The sequence below is a fragment of the Pelophylax lessonae genome, assembly GCF_965119305.1.
Source record: "Pelophylax lessonae genome assembly, chromosome: 8".
Taxonomy (NCBI): domain Eukaryota; kingdom Metazoa; phylum Chordata; class Amphibia; order Anura; family Ranidae; genus Pelophylax; species Pelophylax lessonae.
The window spans coordinates 276,496,883-276,515,474 of NC_138775.1; the positions used below are offsets into that span (position 1 = coordinate 276,496,883).

Consider the following 18,592-nt stretch of genomic DNA (forward strand, 5'->3'; position numbering starts at 1 on the left):
ACTTTTCCCGGACACCGAACCCCATTGAAGTCAATGGGGACCCGAACTTTAAGGCACTAAAATGGCTCTAAAACACCAAAGGAAAGGGCTAGAGTGCTGCAAATGGCAGCAAAACGTAATTAAGAGCATGGCAAGTGCTCTGCAAACAAATGTGGATAGGGAAATAACTTAAAACAACAAAAAAAAACAGAAAAATAAAACAATGTTCTTCTTCATCTCTGAAGGACGAGGCCCATATGGAGTAGGAGGGAGATTGAGGTGGTGGTGGATGTGGCGGTGACATAGGCGTGCGCACAGGGTGTGCTGGGTGTGCCTGGGCACACCCTAATCACCTAGGGCACATAGCATTGCCAGTGAGGAGATGGGAAAGATCTCCCTGGGACCTGCTCTGCTCTATTTCTCCTTGCCTACAGGTACATGGCCCCGATACATTACTCTCCCTGCTGGCAAACACATGCATGTGTATTTCAACTTTGGGGTGCACACCTTAATGCAATAGGCTGCGCACACCTATGGGCGGTGTAGGTGGAAGCGGCGGTGGAGGAGGACCAGGGCCGGATTAACAGCATCATGGGCTTGGTGCTGAGGATTTTGAAGGGCCTTAAGGGCCGTGCCTTGCCATGCACCCAGAGGAGGAAGGGTGCAGCCATGCATGCCTAATTCAACATGGGATGCTGTCTCTGAAGCCCATAAACACATCCATGCATCGCCAACTGTCCCTCCTTGTCCGGCCTTCACGCTGTGTGGGGAGGTTCTGAGGGTGCTGCCTGGGGAAGCGAGCATAGAAGCCAGACTTCTGTGTTTACAAGTGACAGAAGAGCGGTAACAGTGAATATGGCCAACCCGGGGCCTATATAAAAGGTAGGGGCCTGGAGCTGCAGCTCCAATAGCCCCTACATTAATCTGGCCCTGAGGAGGAGGACGAGGTAGCCAACACTGCTTCTTTTCAAAAATTTTAAATGAGGGTACACCCCAAAAGAGTGAGAAAGAGCAAAAATGGAACAATGGGTGGGTAAGGTCGGTATCCATTGCTATTCTGCATAAGGTACGGAAAAGTCCCGTGGGATCCATGCCTGGTTCATTTTAATGAACGTGAGCTTGTCCACATTGTCTCTGGACAGGCGGCTGCGCTTGTCTGTTATAACGCCCCCAGCCGTGCTAAATACCCGTTCAGATAATACACTGGCTGCAGGGCACGCCAGCACCTCCAAGGCGTAAAGGGCAAGCTCAGGCCATGTGCCCAATTTGGAGACCCAGAAGTTGAAGGGGGCAGACCCGTCATTCACTACATGTAGGCGTGTGCACACATACTGCTCCACCATGTTGGTAAAATGCTGCCTCCTGCTAAGACGTTCCATCTGAGCTGCTGGTGCTGCTGTTTGTTGTGGCGTGCTGACAAAGCTTTTCCACATTTCGGCCATGCTAACCCTGCCTTCTGAGGTGCTGGCGGTGCCCTGGTTGCGTTGGCGACCTCCTCCTCCTCCTCCTCTGCCTTGTGCTTCCACTGTGGCCCCGCTGTCAGATGGGAATGCCAGCAGCATGGCGTCTACCAGCGTGCGCTTGTACTCGCGCATCTTGCGATCGCGCTCCAGTGAGTGAATTAAGGACGGTACGTTGTCCTTGTAATGGGGATCCAGCAGCGTGGCCACCCAGTAATCAGCACAAGTTAGAATGTGGGCAACTCGGCGGTCGTTGTGGAGACACTGCAGCATGTAATCGCTCATGTGTGCCAGGCTGCCCAGAGGCGACGAAAGGCTGTCCTCTGTGGGAGGTGTATCGTCCGTGTCCTCTGTATCCCCCCAGCCACGCACCAGTGATGGCCATGAGCTGGCCTGGGTGCCACCCTGCTGTGAACATGGTTCCATCTCCTCCTCCAGCTCCTCCTCCTCCTCATCCTCCTCATCCTCCAGAACTGTGCCCCTGCTGGACAATTGTGTCCCTGGCGTTTGTGTGTGCAGGAACCCACCCTCGGAGCCCCTTGCGAATGACTGCCCTGAAAGCCTTTGAAATGTTACCTCTTCATCCTCCTCCTCCTCCTCCTCATCCTGTGCCACATCCTCTTCCATCATCGCCCAAATTGTTTTTTCAAGGAGGCATAGAAGTGGGATAGTTAAGCTGAGAATGGCGTCATTGCCACTGGCCATGTTGGTGGAGTACCCAAAACAGCGCAACAAGGCACAATATATGCAAATGTCAAATATGCAAACTATGCCGCAATTTAATGTTTTTTACACCAAAAGGGTGTGTATTGAATAGCGGAATAGGATAAAAAACTGTGTATCTCACACGTACAAACACAGACTAGGCCCGATTAAATTTTTTCCTACCCTAAAGGGAGGATGAGGAAGAGGAGTATGGAACATGCAGCACCCTCAAATCTTCAGAAGTATGAGATGAACCCCAAAAACTTGGAAAGGTGGATCTCTCTCACACGTACCAACACAGACTATCCCCCAATTTAACTGATTCCCAAAGGTTTTTGATTAAATAGCGGAATAGAAAATATGATCCAAAAAAAGTGTATGTATATCACACGTACACAACCACACTGGGCCCCAATTACTATTGTTTGTACCCCTAAAAGGCTAGATGAGGAGTAGGGGGAGTATGGAACAGGCAGCACCCTCAAACCTTCAGAAGTATGAGATGAACCCCAACAACTTGGAAAGGTGGATCTCTCTCACACGTACCAACACAGACTATCCCCCAATTTAACTGATCCCCAAAGGTTTTTGATTAAATAGCGGAATAGAAAATATGATCCAAAAAAAGTGTATGTATATCACACGTACACAACCACACTAGGCCCCAATTACTATTGTTTGTACCCCTAAAAGGCTAGATGAGGAGTAGGGGGGGTATGGAACAGGCAGCACCCTCAAACCTTCAGAAGTATGAGATGAACCCCAACAACTTGGAAAGGTGGATCTCTCTCACACGTACCAACACAGACTATCCCCCAATTTAACTGATCCCCAAAGGTTTTTGATTAAATAGCGGAATAGAAAATATGATCCAAAAAAAGTGTATGTATATCACACGTACACAACCACACTAGGCCCCAATTACTATTGTTTGTACCCCTAAAAGGCTAGATGAGGAGTAGGGGGGGTATGGAACAGGCAGCACCCTCAAACCTTCAGAAGTATGAGATGAACCCCAACAACTTGGAAAGGTGGATCTCTCTCACACGTACCAACACAGACTATCCCCCAATTTAACTGATCCCCAAAGGTTTTTGATTAAATAGCGGAATAGAAAATATGATCCAAAAAAAGTGTATGTATATCACACGTACACAACCACACTAGGCCCCAATTACTATTGTTTGTACCCCTAAAAGGCTAGATGAGGAGTAGGGGGGGTATGGAACAGGCAGCACCCTCAAATCTTCAGAAGTATGAGATGAACCCCAAAAACTTGGAAAGGTGGATCTCTCTCACACGTACCAACACAGACTATCCCCCAATTTAACTGATCCCCAAAGGTTTTTGATTAAATAGCGGAATAGAAAATATGATCCAAAAAAAGTGTATGTATATCACACGTACACAACCACACTAGGCCCCAATTACTATTGTTTGTACCCCTAAAAGGCTAGATGAGGAGTAGGGGGGGTATGGAACAGGCAGCACCCTCAAACCTTCAGAAGTATGAGATGAACCCCAACAACTTGGAAAGGTGGATCTCTCTCACACGTACCAACACAGACTATCCCCCAATTTAACTGATCCCCAAAGGTTTTTGATTAAATAGCGGAATAGAAAATATGATCCAAAAAAAGTGTATGTATATCACACGTACACAACCACACTAGGCCCCAATTACTATTGTTTGTACCCCTAAAAGGCTAGATGAGGAGTAGGGGGAGTATGGAACAGGCAGCACCCTCAAATCTTCAGAAGTATGAGATTGTGTTCACTGTACCCCACAAAGATTGAGTTCACTGCACCCCACAATGATTGTGTTCACTGCACCCCACAAAGATTGTGTTCACTGCACCTCACAAAGATTGTGTTCACTGTACCCCCCAAAGATTGTGTTCACTGCACCCCACAAAGATTCTGTTCACTGTACCCCACAAAGATTGTGTTCACTGCACCCTAAAAGGATGTTGTTCACTGCACCCCACAAAGATTGTGTTCACTGCACCCTAAAAGGATGTTGTTCACTGCACCCCAAAAAGATTGTGTTCACTGTACCCCCCCAAAGATTGTGTTCACTGCACCCCACAAAGATTGTGTTCACTGCACCCCAAAAAGATTGTGTTCACTGTACCCCCCAAAGATTGTGTTCACTGCACCCCAAAAAGATTGTGTTCACTGTACCCCCCAAAGATTGTGTTCACTGCACCCCACAAAGATTCTGTTCACTGTACCCCACAAAGATTGTGTTCACTGCACCCCAAAAAGATTGTGTTCACTGTACCCCCCCAAAGATTGTGTTCACTGCACCCCACAAAGATTCTGTTCACTGCACCCCACAAAGGATTTTGTTCACTGCACCCCAAAAAGATTGTGTTCACTGCACCCCAAAAAGGATGTTGTTCACTGCACCCCAAAAAGGATTTTGTTCACTGCACCCCAAAAAGATTGTGTTCACTGCACCCCACAAAGGATTTTGTTCACTGCACCCCACAAAGATTGTGTTCACTGCACACCAAAAAGGATTGTGTTCACTGCACCCCAAAAAGATTTTGTTCACTGCACCCCAAAAAGATTGTGTTCACTGCAGCCCAAAAAGATTGTGTTCACTGCAGCCCAAAAAGATTGTGTTCACTGCAGCCCAAAAAGATTGTGTTCACTGCAGCTCACACACAGAAAAATGGATGTGGATCACTGACACCTGCCTATCTCCAATCCCACACCACACAGCAATATCGATTGTAGTTTGTAGAACACAGTTTCCCTAAAATTCAGCAGACTCTGTCCCTAACAGGATTGAGAAGAGATCGTAGATCAGGATTGAGTGCAGATTCACCCCACCCCCCACACAGCAATATCGATTGTAGTTTGTAGAAGACACTGACCCTATAATTCAGCAGACTCTATCCCTAAAATGCCTACAACTCGCCCTGCCTAAACACTCCGACCTGTCCCTCAATTCTATCCGGACACAAATGGTTTTTTCCTGCCTATCTTTCCCTAATCAGCAGCCAGCACATTGATGTGTGCTCTGTCCCTTAGCTAAGCAGCAGAATGACGCTGCTGCGGCGGCTGCCTCGAACTTATAAAGACTTGGTCACATGCTTCAGACGGCCAATCACAGCTACTAAGACATTTGCAGGCATGGCTGGGATGGCTTAAGGCACACCAGTTAAACGATTGTTGATTGGCTGTTGAAAGCCCGCCATGAAAAGAGCGCCAAAGCATGCAAAACCCGGAAATAAAACGACCGAACACGGATTTTTACCCGAACATACAGTAAAGTGTCCGTGTCCGTGTTCGGGTAAAAAAAATCCAATTATTCGGTACGAACACGAATAATACAGTCCGTGTTCGCTCAACACTAGTCATGGATGGGTCTTCCAGCATGACAATGACCCAAAACATACCACCAAGGCAACAAAGGAGTGGCTCAAGAAGAAGCATATTAAGGTCATGGAGTGGCCTAGTCAGCCTCCAGACCTTAATCCTATAGAAAATTTATAGCGGGAGCTGAAACTTCAGGTCTGCTAAGAGAGAGCCAAAAAACCTTAAAGCGGTGTTCCGGGCACAAAATCGACCTAATCGATTTTGTGCCCATCCGCTGGATCTTCTTCACCTGAAAAGGAATTGGATAGTTAGGTATATATTTTTTTTTTACTCATCTTGCAATTGTAGATAGAAAATACTCACCTATTCTCCACTTCCTCCCTCTGTGCCGCGGCTCCGCCGTCACTTCCTGTCTTGCGTTGATTCCTGGGAGCTGAACGTCATCACTCCCAGGAATCAATGCGATGGCACCGGCCCCGCTCGTCACTTCCGGGGCGACGCTGCATTCCCTGCTAAACAGCTTCTGGGCATGCCCAGAAGCTGTGGAGGAATGCGGCGCCGCACCGGAAGTGACGAGAAGGGCCGGTGCAGGCGCATTCTGGGAGAAGAAGACACGGAAGAGGACGCAGAAGAGGATCGCGCCAGCTTCAGCTGCCCACAACAGAGATGGCAACGCTGGAGAAGAAATGTTATAAGTGAGTATTTCTTCTTGCAGGTAAGTGCGAACCGGGACAGATCAGAGGCTAGCCATTGTGGAATGTACTAGCCCTGACTGTCCCGAGGGTATGTTTAGTGAAAAAAAATTTTCGTGCCCGGAACTCCGCTTTAAGGATTTAGAGAAGATCTGTAAAGAAGAGTGGACCAAAATCCTGAGATGTGCGCAAAGACCCATCATTTCTTTGTAAGTGGGCAAACTTACAAAATCTGCAGGGGATCAAATAATTAATTTTCCCCACTATATATACTGTATATATATATATACACATATGCTGCATCCTTTTGTTGTGTTCTTTACTGTTCTTATTGCCAGAAGCTATTCATCAATCAATCAATTCATCAGACATGTTATGTGTCTATGTTATTGCGCTTGACTGCCCTCCCTCCCCCTTACCCTATATACAATTTTTAATATTTTTTTTTTTTCAGTAATACCTTTTTTTTACCTGCATTTTCTTAATCCTTGCCTAGGCAAGAATGATATACCCAGACCCTGTGCATGTTCTGACACGCTGAAAGTCACTCCGATCGCCCTTGCAGAATTCCTGTGCATGCATGAGATCCCACAATCTGCCTCCTGGGACTTCTATGTCATCCATCCCAAGAGTCTCGTGTGTGCATGTGCACGAATACCGCAGGGTCTCTGCCAGTTTACTGGAGTTCAGCTTTTATGCTGTATAAGATGGCAAACCAGCAACCTGCTTTTAAATCAGGTTATGCCACACCTATTTTTTATAAATAGCTTAAGAATATTATTATATCGTCCAGTCTTTTTTTATGTTTTATATGGTTTTATCTACATAATTATCTCCATTTGGTTGCATTATCGTAGTAATGATATTAGTTTATTGCAATCTTTCACAGCCCTGATCATAGGTGTGCGCAGCCTATTGTATTAGGGCGTGCACCCCAGAACACAAACACACATGCATTTATATTAGTGGAGCATTGGACGGTTCCAGTAGAGAAAAAATTGGTGTCAGTAGGGCAGTGGACGGTGTCAGTATTTTTTTATTTTTATTATTTTTTAAATATTTTTTGCAATATTATTTTTTAATAATTTATTTACATTTTTTTTTTTTTTTGGAGCCCCGTTATGGGGCTTTAGTGAAATATCAAGGGTCTAAACAAACCCCTGATGTTTCACTTTTGAGACAGAAAAAGAAACTGAGGACAGAGATTCTCCAGTTCCTTTCTCTACAGTCTGCAGTAAACAGAGTTTATTATGCTTCAGTTAAGAATGATGACAGGAGCCATCTGTATAGATGGATCATTCAGAAAAGAAAGGCCGGTTAATGAAATATTTACCAGCCCCTTCCCCGCTCATGAAAGGTGAGGAGGGAAGCTGGCAGCACTTCAGGGAGGAGATGGGAAGCATGAGGAATCAGCACCGCACACAGTGATTAGGGTGTGCCCAGGCACACCCTGTGCACACGCCCATGGCCCTGATGAAGGAGACATCTGTGTAAAACCTGAAACATGTTGGGTATTTTATATATCTTCTTTGTCTATCTGTCCTGGGACTTTGACTATCTGTCCTGGGACCAATCCTATTTAATTTATACATAAACGACTGAGAGGATGGGATAAACAGCACAATCTCAGTATTTGCGGACAATTCTAGAAGCCCTGAACAAAATAATGGGGTGGGCATCTACATGGCAAATGAGGTTTGATGTTGAAAAATGTAAGGTAATGCATTTGGGTGCCAGAAATACGAACGCAAGTTACTCACTAGGGGGAGAACCTCTGGGGGAATCTAAGATGGCAAAGGACCTGGGGGTCCTAGTAGACGACAAGCTCAGCAATGGCATGCAATGTCAAGCTGCTGCATCAAAGCCAACAGAATATTGGCATTTAATAAAAAGGGGATTCACTCCAGAGACAAAACAATAATTCACCCACTCTACAAGACTCTAGTTCAGCCACATCTGGAGTATGCTGTCCAGTTCTGGGCACCAGTCCTCAGGAAGGATGTGCTGGAACTGGAGAGAGTCCAGAGAAGGGCAACAAAGCTAATAAAGGGACTGGAGGACTTCAGCTATGAGGAAAGACTACAAGCATTGAACTTATTCTCTCTGGAGAAGAGACGCTTGAGAGTGGATATGATATCAATGTACAAATACCGTACTGGTGACCCTAGCATAGGGAACAAACTATTCAGCGAAAGGAAATATAAAAGGACTCGTGGCCATTCACTAAAATTAGAAGAGAAGCAGTTTAACCTTAAACTGAGTAAAGGGTTCTTTACTGTCAGAGCGGTAAGGATGTGGAATTCTCTTCCACAAGCAGTGGTATCAGCGAGGAGCATCGATAGTTTCAAAAAACTATTAGATGGGCACCTTAACGACCACAACATACAGGAGTATACAATGTACTATTGACATAAACACAAACACACTCATCATAGGTTGAACTGTGTTTGTCTTTTTTCAACCTCACTAACTACTAACTATGTAAGTGACTAATAAATAAAATTTTACATTTAGATCTATAAATGAGTTTGGTGAATTCTTCTTTGTGTCTTTCATTGCCCATGTGAGAGATACAGTTTGAAAATCAGTATTCTCTAAATACAGATCTCTTCTGTGATACCAGTTATGAATATTTGATGTAGTCAATAGAAATGTCACTTACTAATAGCGGAAGCTTCCATGGACATCGGCGGGGAGAGCACAGCATTGACAGAACTGACAATCTCCATCCACAGGATATAGGAATCATCCTCGTCTCTTACAGGCTGTATGACACACTGACATGATTTATATCCCAGGCATCGGCAATCAGCAGCTTTTCTCTCTCCATCTGTATTTGCCCTGAATTATGGTAAAGCAGAAAGTGTGAACATTCTATATGTACAGAGCACAATCCATCAAAATGATGTGTGATTAGGAGAGAAAGTTCAGCGGTAATTTACAGTTGATGGCGCATATGGAGTGGAGAACAACCCCATTACCAGCTGAGTGAGCTTAATAAATTCTGCCCCTGCTGTGATCGCTGTCACCGAAACAGCAGGGACTTATACAGGAACATACTGTAGGTCCTATACAGGTTACTATGTATAGTAGAAAACTTAACAAAGCTGGGTGATAATGCATGGAACTGGGGCTTGATTTTTATTTTTAAGTTTTTTTGAAACAATAAAGATTTCCCCAAAAAATGTAATTGTTACTACAGGTTGCGGGTAAAGCGGGGAAAAAAAAAAACATTCAAAAGTAGGAGAGGAGTGGGGAAGAAGGTTTTTAAGAAGAACTTCCCTTTTACGTGAAGTTCTGCTTTATTGATGTGCATTTTATAAAACTATGGTTGTCCAGGCTAGCCATCTTCAACCAAGGTTCATTCAGAGATTGCTAAGGGTTCTTTAGGCTGTGGTTGATTTTTTTCCCAATTGATAATGCCTGCATAGTCCTGGCACCAATGCCACCTGGCAGAGCCAACTGCATTAAACCAATAATCTGTCTGTAAGGGTGGCATTCTGACCATTACTGTAAGGGGGCAATCTTCCCATTGGCCATCAATGTAATTTCCCACAGCCACAAGTGTAAGGGGGCAATAGTCCCACTGGCCAACAATGGAATCTTCCCACTGGCCACCAATGTAAAGGGGCATCCTTCCTACTGGCCACCAAAGTAAAGGGGCAATCTTCCCACTGGCCACCATTGTAAGGGGGAAATCTTCCCACTGACCACCAATGTAAGGGAGCAATCTTCCCACTGGCCACCAATGTAAGGAGGCAATCTTCCCACTGGCCGCCAATGTAAGGGGGCAATCTTCCCACTGGTCACCAATGTAAGGGGCAATCTTTCCACTGGCCACCAATGTAAGGGGACAATCTTCACACTGGCCATCAATGTAAGGAGGCAGTCTTCACACTGGCCACCGAGGTAAGGGGACATTCTTCACACTGGCCAACAATTTTAGGGGGCAATCTTCCTACTGGCCACCAATGTAAGGGGACAATCTTCACACTGACCACCAATGTAGGGGGACAATCTTCACACTGGCCACCAATGTAAGGGGGCAATCTTTCCACTGGCCACCAATGTAAGGGAGCAATCTTCCCACTTACCACCAATGTAAGGGGGCAATCTTTCCACTGGCCACCAATGTGAGGGGGCAATCTTTTCACTGGTCAACAATGTGAGGGGGCAATCTTCCCACTGACCACCAATGTAAGGAGCATTCATCCTACTGGTTACCAATGTAACGGGGCAATCTTCCCACTGGTCACCAATGTAAGTGGCATTTTTTTTCTCTCTAGCACCCAATGAATTGGTTTTCTCAGAGGTTCTCTGAGACCTAAAAATAACTGTAGGGGTTCCTTTGGGGTAAAACAGTCGAGAAAGGTTGGTCTAGGCCAGTGATGGCGAACCTTTGGCACACAGAGCCCTCTGTGTGGGCACGCAAGCTATACTCTGAAGAGCTTGACATAGGAGAGCACACTGATCGGCCATTGCCAGTGCGCATGCTCATCACTGGACAGCTCATCCAGTGACGTCATCTTGCCGGACGACTCGCTCCAAGAGCGCTCCAGCCTTCTCTCCTGGTTATTGGGTTCCGGCAGTTGCCGGTTCACCCATCTCCCAGGTCCTGCTGGAGTCCTTCGTTAATCCCACAGGGGATCCAGAGTTTTTTAGCCAGCCCTTCGCCTGACCTGGTGGTTTTGTGCTTTTCTACATCTATGTGACTTTCCTTCATACTCCCATTGTTTATCACATTGCTCTTCCACCTGCCTATACACCTGGCTTACCATACAAACTGTCCTTTGCCTGTGGAAAGTTTTTAATAATACATGTTTTTTCTTTCAATGGATTTGCCCTGGTCTCCATCTGGTACAGCGCCCCCTTATTAGTATGTTTTTGGCTTTGAAAGCGTTAGCACTTTGAAATAAATAAGTTGGTTTTGTGTTGCAGTTTGGGCAGTAGGGTTCACCATCACTGGTCTAGGCACTTTAAGATTTATGGACCTTTTGAGCAGTTGACTATCTCCATATCAGCGCACAGTTTTTTAAATGCAATAGAAGAGACCAATTAGCTTTTGACGGTGAAGTTCACTTTCAGCTGTGCTTTGTAATAAGATAACTGCAGGACAGAGAGCGTTCTCGAGTGCTTGAAGAGCTTGTACATCATAATTGCTACATCAATAGACAGCAATCTTCATTTCTCGGGGAGGGAAGTCTCTGCTCTGCTTCACATATGGTACAGGACTTTGCAAGAGAACACCAACTTCATTTTCCCAGAAAAGCACATTTGCTAGGATCTTGGCATAATAAATATAAATAGTTTACGGCCCAGCGCGTCATACGGACAATGGAGTGCTTTGAATCTTTCTCAATCCCCTGCAAAGGGACATAATGTTCCTTTTGGCTCACCTCTCGGGTTTTGTGTTCAAGCCTTCGACATATTGAAACAATTCTACATAAAATTCCGTACAAAAAAAAGATCAACTAAAACACACTGGGATTCAAAAAGATTCAGGAATTGGGGGGGGGGATACTTTTTCAAAGCAACCAATCGGATGTTGCTTTCACCTTCTGACTTTAGCTAAAATAATAGGAGCAAACACAATTTATTTGTATTTAGAGGCACATTTCAGCTTCTTTAGGTTTTGGTGCGGAATTGATCACAATTGATTGGCGTTTGCAATTATGAGCATTGAAGCCTGTTAGTTGAACTAAACGATTTTGTTATCGTGCGTGACTAAATGTGGTTCTCTGCTACAACGTGGTTCAGCCAATAAACTGCAATCGTGTTACACCAAGGACTGTAGTTATTAAAAATCTGCATAGCTGTTCTTTCAACGAAACTGCATTTAAATTAATTTTGTGTGAATGGGACAAACTCGATTGTTCCAAACCTATCTGCTCTGCAATTCAAATGTGTGAACAGTGGTGTATTTAGGTTTTGTGCTGCCCTAGGCCTGACTAAACTTGTGCACCCCCTAATTTACATATGACCCACCCCTTCCTGTAAAGGCCACGCCCTTTACTGTTTACGACCCACCCTGTCATCTGTGAACCGCAGACCACAAGTCTATCAGTGCCCATCAGCGTAGCCTCATCAGTTCCCATACGTTCAGCCTCATCAGTGCCCATCTGTGCAGCCTTATCATTGCCACCTCATTACTGCCCATCAGTGCAGCCTCTTCACTGACCGCTTTATGGGGTGCCAGACCAATTTGGTAGAAAAATATACTGTGTATATTAGCGCGCCAGAGAGCTGGTATCTATGACCTGGTTTGGAATTATATATTAAATAAAATTGTGATAATAAATTGGTGATAATAAATTATTTGCAGCTGCTAGTAAAGTGCGGGTGCCTCCTGGACTCTGCCCTCTGGCCCAATTCACCCTATAAGACTGGCACTATATTAAAAGTGTAGCGCAAGGCGGCGGAGACTCTTTTCGTGCGGGAACTGGGAGGAGGCTGTTTTCTTTTTGCTGCCCCCCTGCAAAGTGCCGCCCTAGGCCTGGGCCTTGTTAGCCTAGGCCAAGATACAGCACTGTGTGTGAACACACAAAATACTCCATTATGGCCACTAGATGGATCTGAGTTGCATATTTATTGCCTATGATAGTCAGCGCCTTCTAGTAGCCATCATGTGGTATTTTTACATTCATATATTCAAGCTGAAGAAAATATAGCCTGAGAACATTTGATTTTGCCCCATTCGCACAGAACAAATGTGCATACAGTTTCGGAAGACATGCAGCTATGCAAATTTTTTGTTATACTCAAAAGTGTCGCTCGCACAAATTAAAACTTCTATTCACTACCAGTCTTTTCCATTGCATGCTGGAGTTTGACTGTGACCCAAAAAGACAAACTTTAGGTGGCGCTCAGGTAGAGAGGTAAAGTCAAACTAGACCGCTGTGAGTGCAGGCAGGAACAGGGAGCTTGCCCTAGCTCCAAGATGCAGCAATGTCAAAGGAAAAGATCCATAAGCCACGCATCATGAAGCAGACCCATGTGAATGAAGTGAGATGAATGGCAGCCTCAGCCCCGACTCAAGCTAGGCCACACCCCCAATGCATTATCGCTCTGCTCCTTGGAGCGTATTCCGTTGGGAGGAAGTCCTGGCTGGAGTCCGGGCTGAGGCTGCCATTCATCTCACTTCATGCACATGGGTCTGCTTCAAGATGTGTGGCTTATGGATCTTTTCCTCTGACATTGCTTGAGTTTGACTGGTTGATAAAATGTAGCACAGACAGTTTCTTTGAAACTGGCTTTGAGACCCTCTGTCATACCTACTAACTTTCTGAGCTAAGAAGGACATCTGTGGGAAGGTGCCGCGTGGTGCGGTGGCAGTGAAGACTCCAGAGAAGAGTCCAGTTGCAGAAACAGAACTGTACTAAAGTCAAGGTTCAACAAAGCACAAATACCCGGTGGGAAATCAACCCAACCAGATGCACTCACAGAATGTTGCAGCGAAAAGTATAACAGTCGGCCTCGGATGTACCGACAGTGTCTGTCTCCAGGGATGGAATGTGGCCTGGCTGGTCTGTACCTAAGTGGGGAGGCCTCCAGAAAGGATGGCATGTCCCTGCTCTTTCCCTACCAGTCTGGAACCTATATCTGCCTCTAAAACTGTCCTGACAGATGAATGACCTGTCCCTACACTACCCACATGCCAAATGCATGCCAAACCTGGGAGCCAGGATCATAAATAGACTGCTAACCCAAAATGACTGCCAGAGTCAAATGGGGATGCATCATCCAATTGGATAGCAGCCCAGTGACCCAGAAACCATAGAGGAACCGTGTTTCTCTTGACTTCCCCTCCATCTGCAATGCTGCTGCCGTTGAGCACCACCTGCAGTGGAAAAATTAGACTACATCTGCCTATACACCTTTTAGTCAAAATATTTAGGTCATGGGTGTCCAACCTTTTGGCTTCTCTGGGCCACATTGAGTGTAGAGAAATTTTCTCGGGCCGCATATAAAATATATACTATAGTTAGGGTATAGAAGTAATAAAATGCCGCCACACCCTTCCAGCACCGCCGCACCCCCCGTACTAATTTAACACAACTAGAGGATGATGAAATGAAATGGAATCAGTATACAGAGGTTTACTTCTTCTGAGAGATATTAAAGGAACACTCTAACCACCATGACCACTTCAGTGATTTGAAGTGGTCATGGTGGCACTGGTAGGAGTCAGAAACACTGCACATGCTCGCCTCCCCCCCCCCCTTCGAGGCAGCCTCTGCCTACCGTTAGTTGGAAGTCGCTGTGGCCATTCCCCCGACCCAACTTCCTTCCTCCCTAGCAAAACCTCCCTAGCAAAAAAAATTGTCAGGGGGCAGTGGGCCGCATTGTCTGGGGTTCCGGGCTGCATGTGGCCCCCGGGCCGCAGGTTGGACATGCCTGATTTAGGTAATGGACACAACCCTGTCATGCCCTGAATAACACGGACCATAAGAACTAATAATGGCTAAACCTACAAGTGCTTTTTCCACCACTAGTTTTCCTTTATACTGACTTTTCAAAAAACGAATTCAATAGCTAGTAACCGTCCCATTCAGCTGGCCTTGTTCTGTAATGTTAAAGACATTTCATAGCTTGGTCAAGCCTGTTCTTCAGTTCCAATGAGTGTCAGGAACATATCCCAGTATTTATATCCACACAGGAAGCACAAACACCTGAATCCAATCACCATGGTTTGTTTCAAGGCAGATGTTGATTGTCCGGAACAAATTAAATAATTTAGAGGTTAACGCCATATTGTCACTTCCATGGCCATAAGGCCAAAATCCATGTGAACCTCACAATCCTCGGGAGGTTCACCTGCAACTGTTCAGAGACTCTTTCTCTTACATTCCAGTACATGTAATCCTCCGCAATCTGTCTGACACCCAGGGGTCACCGGAAGGCCACCAGTACAGCTGCCCTTCACTGTTCACAAGGCCCCACAGGGGTATATAAACCCTTCACACCATCTCAGGCATCATACTCAGCTCACCCGTTACCACAATGTCCAGTAGGGAAACTTACTTTTTTGCTATTTTACTAACTGGTAAAATGGCATTACAGGGTCAAAATAATGGTAAAGCTTTAACATCTCTTCCATAGTGTCAATTTATCCTGCAATGAGGAACATGGTCCTCAATGATTTAGCTCACTTGCCAGCCAGTCTGCAACAAACCAAATTACCCTGTCCAACAGCTCACGTTAAAACAATTGGCTTAGTTTGCACACATTTGCAAGCCATGTGATGCCACTTCATTGCACCCTAGTATATCTGCAGTCCTAAATTTTGAGAGCCTCCATAGTTGAAGCACATATAGATAATGGATAGATTGAGGGCAGGTATGCCTGGAGGGAGCCCTCCCCTCCTTAAAGGTATAGGAACGTACTGGACACCCAGCAAGAGCACAATGGCAGGGAAGGTATGCAGTGCGTCCCCTCACCAATTCACCAACAGTACAGACAAATGGCAACCACCCTAATCTATAACTGGCCTATGCAGCAAGAAGCACATGGAAGGGCGATGCATGTCAAAAAACAACAAACAAAAATTCCCAGCTCACTTGCCAGCCAGCCTGCAACAAACCGAATTACCCTGTCCAACAGTAAACATGTTAAAACAAGGGGTTTGTTGTTTTTTTCCATGTGCTCCTTGCTGCATAGGCCAGTTACAGATTCAGATGTTTGCAATTTGTTTGTATCATCAATGATGTAGGCCTGAGTCCTTAGCCTCAAGCCACATTCATTATACCACAGAACTTGAATACGGCCCTAAACTGGGTCCCGTTGAGAGGAAGACACGTGGGTCCTCTTACCACCACCTGCTGGAGATCTCCATAGTTCTACTTTTTTCACTACTACAATAGCATCACCAACACAAGTATGTATACCCTGCCCTGGGAAAGGAAGGCCAGCTCAAACTGACTGAAACCAGGATGGAGACTCACCCTAAAAGGGATACAAACCCTCCATTACAAATATATTTTTTATAAAGGTCAACATCAGTGCAAAAGGAGGACAAATTAAGAGGTCTAGAGGGATTTGGTTCAAAAAGAGGGACAGTCCCTCCAAATGATGGACAATTGCAAATTCTGTAGAAACCCTGCTTTGCAGATTACAGTAGGCGATAGCTATCATGTAATATCCATCAGGTCCTACAGAAGGAATTTTTTCCATTACATTTGTGAAGGTTCCTTACCGTGCATAGTACAGGTTAAGCTTGAGCCCATCATTCATATCTGCCTTCTCCGTGATATATTGTATCTTGCAGGTTATTTGGCTGCTGTTCTCCCTTCTCCAGAGAAGCAAGTTCCACGAGTGAACTGAGAAAGACAAAATACATGATATAATACAAATTGAAGGAAAATTACTGAGCTTCCAAAAACAACCAATTAAATATGACTTCTATTGCTTGACAAAGGCACGTTAATTGGCTGGTATTTGTGTCCACGGTAATCGTGTCCATCGTATTGTAGAATACCAATTTTTCTTCTTTTATTTGTGTGTAGGCCTTTTTATTTGTACTTTGACGAGGGACCTTTAAAAGTCCACAAAGAACTAATATTTTGGTTACAGGTAGAGCCTGGTGGGTTCATTTAGTCCCTGGCATCTTACCTCGTTTCCACTGAGTGGTACGGTACGGTTCGGTTCAGTGCGGTACGGTTCAGAACGGTACACCTTGCATTTCCACTGCCAATAGTACCCATTCATGATAGGCGAGGTGTAGCAGGAAAGCTGTGATAGACTATTCTCTGTCAACAAATCAAAGTTCTGCAGAGTGTAGCTCCACCCTGTTGGTACGGTACTAATGTGCTTAGTACCCCAACGAAAGGGTCCCAAAAAAGTGGTACGGTACGGTTCGGAATTAGGGTACCATTCACAATGGAAACAGCAAAAATAGCGTACCATACCGAACCAAACCGTACCGTACCGCTCAGTGGAAATGAGCCATTAAATGTCTCGGATACTTCATCAATGAGATCTCTCTGCTAGAAGTCCCAGCTCTGTTCTTGTTCATTTGGGAGTTCTAGCTGTTTCCACCCATCGTTGTGTGTTCTAGCTCCTCCCGTTACATTCTCTAAAATGTAAATTAAATAAAAAACCCATTGGTGATGGTGGGAGCTCCTCTCGGTGTGCAAACCTACCAATAGATCTCACCAATAGAGTCCCCAAATGGCAGAAGTGTCAGGTGCTCTAACTCTCCAGTATCTGGTCAAACACTGAAATACCAGATTTGGGTAGACTGGCCATTTCATAATATTAAATTTACCCCTTCCTGGCCAGCCCTTGCATCTTTTTAAAAGAGAAGTTTGGGGGGGGGGGGGGTTATAGAAATCATACTTACCTAGGTGGATGCAACAGCTGTCCCCTGTTGGCTCTAGGTCTGAGAACTGAGCAATCAAACAGTGCTGATCGTAAACCTTAGGTTGACAACTGACTCTCCCAATCACTCCATTATTAGCACTATTGGGTATCCCAGATGATGAACAGCAATCTCACCAAAATAAGTTTCTGATAGCTTATCTCCTTTATGAGTATTACGCTAAAAAGGAAATCTTGATAAAGTGGCCATCCTAAACCCCCCCAGGGTATCTTCCTGGGAGGCTATTGTGGATGCAGCCCTTCCTATGTACAAACTAACCTATATCAATTGGGGCTGCCCTTGGAAGTATGTTAAAGTTTGGTACCCATGGACTTTGAGTTAACTGGCTCTCTATCCTGCACAGATACTGGGCAAGTGTTCTGGGTGTAGAGTCTGGGTTACTTGTTTAATACGTCTCTATAAAATGATGTGTTTGTTCTATACACAGCTTCAAACAAATTCCTTATCTTTTGCTGATCTCAGAGGCGTAACTAGAACCTTCAGGGCCCCGATGCAAGAAACCATGAAGGGCCCCCCAGACCCCTGGCCGGGGCCCTTCCCTTCAAGCCCGGGGCTCTTCCCACTAATCCTGGGGCTCTTTACTCTCATTGCATGGCCTTTTATTATGGTCCCGCATCAGGATCCTTTCACAAGTTCTGCAGTGGGCCCCCTTCCTGCAATCTTGGGGCCTCCCCACAGTGGTGAAATGCCAGGGCCCGGTCGCAAGTGTGACCTTTGAGATCCTAGAGGTTCACCCACTGTTTTGCTACCGGGCCCCCTGGAGCATGGGGCCCGGTAGCGATTGCAACCCCTGCAACCCCTGTAGTTACGCCCCTGGCTGATCTCTTAGTTTGTGTGACTTTTTCTTTTGCCAATGTAATGCACTGTACCTTGCCTTGTGTACTTTTCTACCTTATTTGTGGCAATGTGAAAAAAGCACCCCGGTTTTGTAAAAAAAAAAAAAAAAAACACTTCTGATTGCTCAGTTCTCAGAGCTCCATGAGCAGAGAGCCGGTGACTGTTGGTCACCGGCTCTCTGCTCTGCACGCCCCCCCGGTGCACTGGAGCGC

At 45.5% G+C, this 18,592-nt stretch overlaps 1 protein-coding gene across 1 annotated transcript in view; it reads right to left on the reverse strand.

The window, feature by feature from the left end:
- LEPR (leptin receptor) overlaps positions 1–18,592 on the reverse strand; it is a 180,888-nt gene that overhangs the window by 59,563 nt on the left and 102,733 nt on the right. Inside the window, exons 4-5 of the mRNA XM_082264988.1 lie at positions 16,359–16,482; positions 8,829–9,007 (exon numbers count right to left, since the gene is read on the reverse strand). Of these exons, the coding sequence (XP_082121114.1) occupies positions 8,829–9,007; positions 16,359–16,482 (303 nt within the window). The remainder of the gene's footprint in view (positions 1–8,828; positions 9,008–16,358; positions 16,483–18,592) is intronic.